The sequence below is a fragment of the Mustela lutreola genome, chromosome 7 (genome assembly GCF_030435805.1).
Source record: "Mustela lutreola isolate mMusLut2 chromosome 7, mMusLut2.pri, whole genome shotgun sequence".
In the NCBI taxonomy this organism is placed as follows: Eukaryota; Metazoa; Chordata; class Mammalia; order Carnivora; family Mustelidae; genus Mustela; species Mustela lutreola.
In genome coordinates, this window is record NC_081296.1 from 77,832,018 (window position 1) to 77,843,937 (window position 11,920).

The 11,920-nt window shown below is 40.8% G+C and overlaps 1 protein-coding gene across 6 annotated transcripts in view; it reads right to left on the bottom strand.

Moving 5' to 3' along the window:
• The window catches only part of ATOSA (atos homolog A), a 99,107-nt gene extending 88,217 nt beyond the window's left edge, over window positions 1–10,890 (bottom strand). For 4 of the 6 annotated variants that reach the window (XR_009355579.1, XM_059181588.1, XM_059181589.1 and 1 more), the window contains exons 1-2: window positions 9,977–10,113; window positions 9,518–9,634 (exon numbers count right to left, since the gene is read on the bottom strand). Coding sequence is in view for 4 of the 6 variants with exons in the window: in XM_059181588.1 (XP_059037571.1) it covers window positions 9,518–9,533 (16 nt within the window). In the remaining 2 variants the exon portion in view is untranslated. Of the gene's footprint in view, window positions 1–9,517; window positions 9,925–9,976; window positions 10,114–10,782 lie in introns of those variants that run through there. The other 2 variants (XM_059181587.1, XM_059181590.1) reach the window with 2 other exon arrangements.
• Between the last annotated feature and the right edge of the window lie 1,030 nt (window positions 10,891–11,920).

Consider the following 11,920-nt stretch of genomic DNA (forward strand, 5'->3'; position numbering starts at 1 on the left):
ATAAACTAAATTATAGAGCAAGCAATGTAAGAAGTTTAAGGAAGTTCTCCTATAGCTAATTCTTTTGTAAAATGATCAAATCAGAACTTTGTGCATCAATATCCTTTCATTAAGTACACAAAATATGATATGGAGTTTTAACCTAAAGTTATTTTTAAGAACACCATCTCTTACGGAGGGCACCTGTCATAATGGGCACTGGGTGTTATATTGTAAGTGATAAATCACTAAATTCTATTCCTGAAACCAATTATTATACTCTATGTTAACTAACTGGAATTTACATAAAAATTTGGGGGGAAAAAGCAATTTGCCAATATTATGTGATAAAATTACATATTTTTACTATTATAAATCTAGATAGAAGTAACACACTAGAGGGGCACCTGGGTAGCTCAGTTGATAAGTGTCTGACTCTTAATTCTGGCTCAGGTCATAATCTCTCTCCCTGTGCCCTCACCCCCTGCTCATGCTTTTACACTCTCTCTCAAAAAAAAAGGAAAGAAAGAAGAGAAATATGATACCACTTTACAAAAGAAAATTTCTAATTTTGTAGATGAGAGGATAAGTTTTATAAATGGCCTGATTTCAGATACTGATAACAAATTTTTTTTTTTTTAAAGATTTTATTTATTTGTCAGAGACAGAGGGAGAGAGAGCAAGCGAGCACAGGCAGACAGAGAGGCAGGCAGAGGCAGAAGGAGAAGCAGGCTCCCTGCCGAGCAAGGAGCCCGATATGTGGGACTCGATCCTAGGACCCTGGGATCATGACCTGAGCCAAAGGCAGCTGCTTAACCAATTGAGCCACCCAGGCGTCCCCTGATAACAAATTTTAATTCCATTCAAGAATATGTAAGTTTGGTAAGTAGGAAAATTAAAAAATGGGAACTTCATATTAATTTAGAATGTGAATCCCCAATGATAAATCAGTTGTGCTCCCAAAGGGATAAGTCTTGTGTTTTTTTTTAAGATTTATATTTATTTTAGAGAGAGAGAGAGCACATAAGTGGGGCAAGAAGTAGAAGGAGAGGAAGATAAGCAGACTCCGACTAAGCACGGAGCCCAAAGTGGGGCTCAACACCAGGACCCTGAGATCATGACCTGGGCCAAAATCAAGACTTGGATGCCTGACTGAGTCACCCAAGTGCCCCTCAAAGGGATTTAAGTTTAAGTCCAAATAGTGGTCATACTTGGAGTAAATATTACTTATTAATAGTGTGAATTATGACTAGATTCCCAGGCTAGGCTACCAAAGTTTTTTAACCTACAAGGACCATTATTTGCAGCAACATGAAAGAAGTCTGAATTCGAAGTAGAAGGGCCATACTCCAAACACTAAGTCAATCCTAGGTAATGGTCTAAAATGAAGAAAACAGCAACTTGGGGCACCATCTCACCACTTTAATATTTTCAACATCCCTCCAGTGTCCACCTCTGCTTCAATCTCTTTACCCTAATGCTTGTTCTAAATGTTCACTACGGTGTATTATCACCTAGAAAGAGTTGGTGTATTCCAAGGAGTAAGGAGATGGTACATTTTAAAATAGTAAAAATCAGGGACACCTGGGTGGCTCAGTTGGTTAAGCGGCTGCCTTCGACTCAGGTCATGATCCCGGTGTCCTGGGATCGAGTCCCACATCGGGCTCCTTGCTCCGCAGGGAGCCTGCTTCTCCCTCTGCCACTCTGTCTGCCTGTGCACGCTCTCTCTCTCTCACAAATAAATAAAATCTTTTAAAAAAATAGTAAAAATCAGGCACAATGTGAACAAATGTTTAGGCTGAGTGTCCCCAAGTAAGATGCAGTTAGTTGCACTTAGGAGCACCTGGCCCTTTGCTCATCTACACAGATGATTATCCCACTGGGTAAACTAGTCAACATACACAGCACTTCATGGCTTATAAAGTTCTTTGACACACCTCACCTGAAACTCAGAAGCAACACTTTGGGCCCAGTACATTCTACAGAAAACAGGTCTGGGGCTGGACCCAAGTCATGGAACTAAGTGATAGAATGGGTCCTGAATTTAAACTCTAAATCCTTTGAGTCTTTTTCCTATTAACCTACCCTACCTCTTGTACTCATAAACCTGAAGTTCTTCAACCAATTTAACCTCTCTCCCTAGAGAAATAGCCAACAGGAACAAATTCTGCATGCTGGGTAGATGGCAGAGAGCTTGCAGCAAACGTTTGTGGGTGGACCATTTGTTAATCCAATGTATACAAACAGGGACCACCTATACCAAAAAGCTTTCACCTACTTCTTTGTTATTTTACAACATGGTATTTTAGTTCAATGAGATTTAATCAATTTTAAAATATAACCTTCCTTTAAGTTTATGAGCAAATGTATTTAAAATCTATTTTTTAATTGTGCATAAACTTGTGATACTAGCCTAAAAGTAATAATTCAAACAAATCCCTGAACTGGCAGAATTTAAGCAGGTGTGAGTACAACCATCAGTGATTGCTGACCTCTGCTTCTACTCCTATTTGCTCCACAGATAGAGAAACACTAATCATTCATTCAACAAATTTATGTTAAGTACCTCCCATGCACCTACACTGAATCTACCATATATAAGGGTATCTGCTAGGTGATGGGAATATAGCTGAACAAAAGGCAAGATTATTGGCCTCAGGGAACTTAAAATCTAGTTGCGGAGACAAACAATAAACATTACAAAATGTATTCAATTCTATGAAGGAAATAATAAGACTGCTGAGACAGGGGCACCTGGGTGGCTCATTTGTTAAGCATCTGCCTTCGGCTCATTTCATGATCCCAGGGTTCTGGGATTGAGTCCCACATCAGGCTCCCTGCTCGGCTGGAAGCCTGCTTCTCCCTCTCCCCTCGCCCTGCTTGTGTTCCTCTCTTGCTGTGTCTCTACCGAATAAATGAATAAAACCTTAAAAAAAAAAAAAAGACTGCTGAGACAGAACAACAAAGGACATCTAATTTAATAAATATAACAATAGCTAACATTAATTGCACACTTTAGACAGGGTAGTCAGAGAAAGCCTCTATGAAAAATGACATTTAAGACAAGATCAAAAGGAGCCATCCATCTGATGCTTGGAGAGAATATAGAGGGAATATAGTCCATATGTGGCCCTGAATGATAATCAAAAACCTATAAGGTAGCCAATGGGGCTGGGCATGGTGAACAAGGAGAAAAAAAAACAAAAGTTCTTATTACTGGATGAGTATCTTTCATATAAAAAGGAAACTATGAAAAAACTAAACTCAGATTATTGTTAAGTTTCATTAGTATTACACATCGATTATTGTCTAATATTTTGATTTGGTACTGGCATTATTACCCCATCTATCCTGTTTCAGTTTAATACAAAGTCTGATTTTTCATCCATTTGAGCAAAGCCAGAATTAACTATTGACCAACTGACTTTGGTTTACATTCTGAAAAAGAAGTACTGTTTCCAGAGTCTGCAATTCTGCTTTTTCACTACAAAAAAAAAAAAATCAATATTAAGTTTGATATTACTAAGTTTGATAGCGTTTTTTTTAATATCCTCAGCCTCAAATTGGAGGAAAACATTCCCATCACAAGATACAAAGCTGAGAAGACAAAAAAGTAAATAAAATTTTCTTCATTTTTTTCTATACTTGCTCACAATGTAGAATGCTCAGGTTCCACAGGTTTTTCACTTTTTGAAAAGGAAATCACCTTTTATTTATTTATTTTTAAAGATTTTATTTATTTGACAGACAGAGATCACAAGTAGGCAGAGAGGCAGGCTGAAAGAGAGAGAGGAAGAAGCAGGCTCCCTGCTGAGCAGAGAGCCTCATGTGGGACTCGATCCCAGGACCCTGGGATCATGACCTGAGCTGAAGGCAGAGACTTTAACCCACTGAGCCACCCAGGTGCCCCGGAAATCACCTTTTAAATCATGCTCCCTATATACACGTTAGCCTCTTAAGTCTGCCTTCCAATTATTTTTTTTCTCATGCTTCAAAGAAATGACAGTGTTCCATCCACTGAATCATTTCCTTCTTATTAGCAAAAACATAAAGGGAATGTCTATGTCAAACCCGTTAGTGTCTAATTTCAGAAGTTATACCAAGTCAGCAATTATTTCACAGCTACTCATGTGTCAGGATCAATCAGTGTCAATAACAGTAACTTCTGACTTGAGATCACAGTGTGTATATAAAATATGTACAGTTGAATTAGCCCCTTTTTGTCCTCCCCATCTTTCTCTAAATAAATGACTTCTTAGAGTATGTCTCATAATAACAAAAGCAGTTCATATCTTAATGCTTACTACGTGCCACCATAGTTCTCAGCACCTTAAATTTATTTATTTATTTATTTTTTAAGATTTTATTTATTTGACAGACAGAGATCACAAGTAGGCAGAGAAGCAGGCAGATCGAGAGGAGGAAGCAGGCTTCCTGCTGAGCAGAGAGCCCGATGCGGGGCTTGATCCCAGGACCCTGGGATCATGACCTGAGCTGAAGGCAGAGACTTTAACCCACTGAGCCACCCAGGTGCCCCTTAAATATATTTATTTAATCCTGAAAATAACCCAAAGCAAGGTACTATTACTTCCCCCACTATAAAGATAAAAAAGGGGCGCCTGGGTGGCTCAGTGGGTTAAGCCGCTGCCTTCGGCTCAGGTCATGATCTCAGGGTCCTGGGATCGAGGCCCGCATCCGGCTCTCTGCTCAGCAGGGAGCCTGCTTCCCTCTCTCTCTGCCTGCCTCTCCATCTACTTGTGATTTCTCTGTCAAGTAAATAAATAAAATCTTTAAAAAAAAAAAAAAATAAAGATAAAAAAGGTGAGGCAGAGAAGTTTTCAAGGTTGCAGATCTATTTTGTGTTTTCCGCAAGCCAGTTTGGTCCCAGTATCTCATATTTTTACACAACTCATTGCTACCCATCAGCGTGTTAAGAATATATACTGAGCCTGCTTCAAATATGGGTGAACCCTCTTGTTAGCTATGTGACCTTGGGTAACTTGCCAAATCTCTGTGACTCAGTTTCATTCATCTATAAAATGGAGATGACAAAAGCATCTACTTCCTTGAGCAACTGCGAAGACTACATGAATTGCACATGTAAACTACTTCGAACAGAGCCTGGCACATAGTATGCACAAGAGTTAGCTGTTATTATTACCAACGCCACCTCTACCTGGGAATTTAATGTAAAGCTGTTCTACTTAATTGTGTCAACATTTCTTTTCCTCAGACATCTGTCATTTCTATTGTTTGATTTACACTGGATAACAATGATCTATCTTAAGTAAATAAGCAAGGCAACAAATTCCCTTGCTATTTTGTTCTTAGGTCTTACCAGTTCTTTCCTCCTATTTCAGTTGCCTAGGAAAGAATTGCTTGAGGCTAACAGGGTTGCAGTACACCCTAGGTAACTTCTGAAGCTGCTGTATTACTAAGGCTAAAGCCTAACTAAACTTGTATTATAATAGACAGGAAGAGGGGGAAGTCATAGTTCATTAGGCTGCTTTAACAAAATACCATAAACTAAGTGGCTTATAAACAACAGAAACTTATTTCTCACAGTTCCAGAGGTTGGGAAATCCACAATCAAGCACCAGCCGATTCAGATTCTGATGAGAGCTCAAAGATGACGTCTTTTCACCATAACATCAGATGATGGAAGGGCTTTCTTGAACCACTTTTATAAGGGCACTAATGCCACCCATGAGGTCTCCATCCTCATGACCCAATCACTTCTCAAAGACTCCACCTCCTACAACCATCACTTTGTGGAGTTAGGATTTCAACACATGAATTTGGTAGGGAAGGGGGAAGAGACACAGTATTCCTCTCAGTTTTAACTTCAAAAAACAGCTAATTGTTCGGTATTTAGTTTGTGGAACACGTTTTACACTAATAGTGTTTAAGAATGATAAATGGCCTATAATATGCATTCACATTTGAATTGAAACAGTACGTTTAAATTATTAATTTATTGATGATTTATTAGATTTTACAGGCCTTAGTCTTTTGTAATTGTTGATATACTCACACAACATTCTTAGAACTGTCTGGTGAAAAACTGTTTCTAACCAAAGCATAAAGCATAAGTTAGATTTATTCCCATTATACACAGAACCCAAGGATCTCAAAGATTAAGTAATTAGATGAAGATTACCTCGCTAACAGGTAATGGAACAAGGATACAAACACAGTCTGATGTGCTAATGATAACATCAAAGACTCATCTTTGGCTGTATTGCCCAAGTAATGTTATGTAACTACTTAGAAATTTAAAAAAAAAACTTTTTTAGGGAAGCCTGGGTGGCTCAATCAGTTAAATATCCAACTCTTTATTTTAGCTCTCGTCATGATCTCAGGGTTGTGAGATCCAGCCCCAAAGTGGGGCTTGGTACTGTACATGGAACCTGTTTAATATTCTCTCTCGCTCTCTCTCTCTCTGCCCCTCCCCCCCAGAATTTTTTTTTTTAACCTCAGACTATGGTAAAATACCATTAACTACTGAAAAATGTAGCTATTATCCTACAGTAACATCTTAGTTATCTGAAAGTACAGTAGGCGCTCTCCTAAGTGATTTTTGCTTAATCAATTAGCATGATCCACCAATGCTTTCCATAGCCTCCATAAAGCAAACTGGAAGACAATAGGGGATAGGGTGCTTTCCAGTTGTCCGCACATTTCCATTTCTACTAATTGAGTTGTATGCTTAACTAGAACCTGGTGTTTGTCCTCAAAAGTTGTTTATGCCACCCTATTTATAATAATTTACTTAAATATTATATAAACCCATGAAATGAGTGCAAAAAATTATTTCTGTGAAAACTGTGAACGCTTTGGAAAGAACATATCTGATGAACATATATTCCTTCTTCCTCCAAAACAATTTCCTGTTGACTTCTGTGTACACAGGACACATAGAAGATTCTATGAAACATTAATAAATAATTTTAAAATGTTTTTAAATGTAAAAGATACTGTCCTCAGATTGCTCTGCAAAGTCTTACTATATTTTTAAGAAATAAAAACTAGAAATCTCAGGGGAGGGTGGGGGGGGACTAGAAGTCTTAGGTGTATATTACTGGTGTGATTTTTACAAAAAAGATCAGATTAACTCTGAGAAACAGATCCCCTTTTACCCTCCAAAAGAAGCTTGAGCATAGATAAATAGATGGGTGAAATAATTAAAGCTGTTATTTTTATGGTTCCTCACTTAAACCGACTTTTTTTTAACTAGTCAACCAACTACTTATTTAGAAACTCTCTAAAGCGCAGCTGTATCCCGCTAAGCAAATATCTGTCTCTCCCTACACCAGAATTCATATACTTTACTCAGATTCAGAAAGAAATCTCAAGGGTTCTCCTATTTACTCTTATTTTATAGAGAACTCAGTGTTAAGTGTGGTTACTGAGTTCTCTAGCCCAGAGACTAAAAGCAGTGAAATTAAAAGGAGGGAAAAATAAACATTTTAACAACAAAGACTGAAAATTTAAAAATCAGATCTTACCAAAAAAACCCCCCAAAAAACAAAATAACAAAACAAAACAAAAAAACCACACTGAAGTAATTTTAGCTAGAGGTAAAACAAAACAAAACAAAACAACACCTCATAAATTTAAATCTATTGGGCATTTCTAGCCCTATTTTAGATGTCTGACAACATATCATGATTTCAATTGAAAATCCATTTTTTGGCATTTAAAAAATAAAGTTTTAATTATATAGAAAAATTCACATAGCTTCTTAGACACCAATGTAGGAAAAAATAAGTATTACTGTCATCTAGCTAGGTATTGCCCATCATTGTGCCTTTCCAACTGCAGACCAAGAAATCAACTCAGTGAGTTGTAAAAGCAAATTCTAAAAATAGAAAGTAGAACAGAAAATACAAGACCACACTCACATAGTGAAGGTAACTATGCTTTATGAAAAGCTTCTCTCTGTTTATCTATACTATTTTGCAAAATAAAAGATATTACTTTAAAAGATATTACCTGATGGGCCTAAAGATCCATAGCATTATTATGAAATACAGTCTCAATATTAAAATTACAATTCTTTACACCATAATGCTAAAGAAAGCTATAATTTTAAAGAGAAAAAGTCACTTATTTGAGTCTTAATAAATGTATTTATTTTTCCTATTAATCAGCATGTACAAGTGTGCATGTATATACATATGTGTACTATATAGTATACATACATATGTATATGCATATATACATATTATATACCATTGTGTATGTGTGTGTGTGTATGTATAATATTGTGTTTGGTACTAGTTTGGGCTAAAATAGAGATATGTGCAAATATTATTTTTTAAGCTGTTTACAATCTTAAAGCAAACTTTAACAACAACCAAAAATCCAATAGTAACTTTGGTTTTATTTGCTTGTTTATTCTGACATGCAATTACTGATCTTTTTTCCAAAAGTCACCAATGTAATCTAAAAGTCTCACCTTGGCATTCTACACAAGCAACCTCCTTAGTAACAACACACTTGATAGTATTTCATGCATACATAGCCAATTTTAAGAAAGAGCCAAACACTTAAAACTAATTTAAACCACTAACTTAAGTATGGCTTTCTCCACTTCTTTCTAGTGTTTTAAAAGACACTGTTACCAAAGACATATTTTTAACTAGAACAGAAAATCTGTCTTTTAATGCACTTTGAAATAAATACCAGTTTATTACGTATCTTTTAAAAAATGATCATTTAATTCATAGGAAGATAAATTAACATCTCTAATTGTAAAGCCTCAACTCTTTGTCATTTAGTCCAGCTCCCTACCAAATACAATAATCCTCTTCCAATAATGTTACTTGGACTCAAACCCCCATACAACTGAAGACTTCACTCCTAACTACTACTATATAATCTTCTCAACTTGGTCCCTATCCTTAATCAAAAGAAGATTGATAAATTAGTTTTTAATTCCTTTGAAGTCCTTGAAAAACAGAATATACATTATTCTCATAAATCCAGAAAATACAGGTTTAGTAAGTAAATGACCCATTTACACAGATATTTAAATAAGGCCATGGAGTACTTTGCAAACTTTTAGAGTTTGCTGAAAGCACAAAAATCAGCTAATAAAAACAATAATCACAATAAAAATCTGTCAACTCAACCTTAAATTTCCTCAATTTTTCAAATTCAAATTCTCAAGGTGAAAAAGTTTGTAAACTTTAAAGTTCAAGTTAGATTGACTTTACTAAAAATGAGTAATGTAAAATGTAAAATGATGCCAACTACTGTGGCAACAGATAGACATGCTGTTCCTGATAATCTCATTTTGATTTACACTAGAGTATCTCTTGAAACTACTACTTTACACTTTTGAAGAATATAACTTCCCGTCCTGACCCTAACTTTCCCTCCACATCCCTTTTCTATCTCACCAGCTGGAACCTGTAACAGAAACAAGTAGTCCTATGTAATACATAAAGAATTGATCCTGCCACAAAATAGGTTAAGACTTATAAAATGGGGCACAGAAAAAAAAAAAAATCTACTAAAGTAAGTCATTTACCTCGGTCTGGCTTCATTTTCACATCCAATTTCCACCCAAGGTGCCGTGAAATACACTTGTGGGTTCCTTCAACAGGCTTGTCGCTGATTCTGTGGCTACTGCCCCGTTTTCAAAATGCTAAAAGGGACCAAAATAAAATTAATCTAGTCCTGCTCCGACACCCGCACCTTGCAAGAAACCTACTCTTAACAGGCCTCTTCCTGGCACTAACTGCGGTGACAGCACCATCGGCTGCTCTGAAAAAAGCCAAACTCTGTGCACCGCCTCCCCCATCTCCTCGGGCCCCAGCACCCCTCTCCCCCGCCCGTGTGCTCTCCAGGCCAAAGTGTCCTTCCTTGACACTGCGTCTCTGAACCAAAGAAAGATCTATTTATAACCTGGAGGTACAGGCAAGGGGAGGGGTAAAAAAAAAAAAAAAAAAAAAAAAAAAAAAGGTTCAAGCAACACAAGCTAACTAACCCCTTTGAAAAAAAAAACGCCGCTGGAACAGTGGCACCTCCGCAGTGGCTGGAAAGAAATCCTCGGTCCTGGTGCCTGGGCGCAGCAAAGTCTTCAAGACCCCCTTAGCGCCTCCCCCGGAGCTCCGCCCGCCCCGCAGGGCCTCACCTGTGTAATTACCCTCTGGCTAGCCTTCCTGTGGCAACCGCGGCCAAGTTTACACAATAAAAGGGTCAGAAAGAAACGCGAGTCATCTCCTCACGCCCAGCCCCCAGCCCCAAACGAACTCTACTGGGCTGTCCCGGGTCGCCCCGGCCAAGCCCCCGGCCCTAAGAGGCCCGGCCTGAGGTCGGCCCCAAGAGAGGTGTTTACAGCTGGGCGCTCGCCCCTGCTCGGCGCAGCCTGCCCCGTGCGGGCCCCTTCCGTCCCCACACGGCCCCGGATTTCCTTCAGTCCCGCCGCACCGAGCGCAGCGCCGGCCCCACTCCCCGCCGGAGAGTTGTTTTCATGGCTCCCTCCGCGGACCTCTGCTGACTAACTCGCTCTCCTCTCCCGTCCCAAACCCTCCTCCTGCTGGCACTTCTTTCCGCCGCTCGCCCAGCGGCTCACATCACACTCCCACCTCAGACCCCAGGCTCCGAGAGGCGCAGGGCCGGCGAAAGCCGAGTGTGGCGCGCAGCGGCCCCTCGGGATGCGTCAGAGGACCATGGGGGCCCGAGAGCACAAGCCCGACGCGGCTCCCCGGCGCCCCTGTGGCCATCCACCCCCGCCTCAGACGCCGCCTCGCTCCGCTTCCAGCGCTCAGCCCGTCCCTGCCCGACGCGCACCCGAGCCCCGCGGCCCCCGGGCTTCGCCCGCCCGTCGCCCCGGCCGGCCCGCTCGCCCCGCGCCTCTGCCAGCTCCTCGCCCGCCCGCTGTCTCTAGCTCTGGCGCCCCAGCTCCCGAGCCCCCTCGCTCGCCCAGTTCTTTCTCTGCTGTTTGCCCTGTCAAAACACTGCCCGGGTCACGTGTCCCAACAACAGCCAACCCACCGCTCGTCACTTCCTCCCCGGCGGCCTCCGCGGTGAGCGCCCGGTTGTTATGGTAACACGCCGCACGCCCCGGGGCAGCAGCCCGGGGCCTGGGTTTCGGTGCAGGTGCCCAGCGGCGGCACCGGCGCGCGGGGGTGGGGTGGGGGGATGGCAGCTGCGAGGGCCGGGCAGAGGCCGGCAGGCTGGAGGGGCTCCGGGCGCTGCGACGGTGCCTCGGGCCCTGCCCGCGCCGAGAGCCAGCTGTGGCGCGTCTGGTACCAGGAATCGGAGCTGCGCTATTAGAGCGAAGGGTAACTGGGGAGATGGCATCCAGGGCCTGCCCCAGACGAGAAGGATAATTATAGTTTCCTCCTCCACCACTTGGGATGTTGGCTCTGGGTTGTGACCGAGCCCGAGTGGATTGCAGCACATGGTGGAAGCCGGGTCTAATGTGGCAGGGACAGCAGAGTGGGCAGCCATGCGCGTCAAGGAGCCAGGAGTTTAAGAACAAGAAGCCCCTCTCACCCTAGATTTCCCCCAAATCACTAGACATTTTAGTAGAATTCAGAACCCAAGCTCCTGAGATACTCGCTGTGCTAAAAATAACTTTTATAACATCTAAAACACTGACTCATGGCAGGAGGACACTTTTGACACCGTGTTATTGTTGAGGAGCTGTAATTTTGCTGTCCTATAACAATGTGACATGATGACATTTCATGTTGTGATGTCGTGTCATCACTTAAACACAAACAGATGACAAGGATCTGCTGTAATTAAAAAAAGCAGTCTTAACAAGGGGTGAAGCTATTAGCTACTCAGTTTATAGACACAGTACATAGGTTGTGAGCTTCAAACAGAGACAAATAGAAGTCCAAAATTTTCAATGCTCTTTGGTTTCATCTGAAAAAGTGTTTTTTTTAGAAATAATTTTGCATATGAGAATCAAAACAGG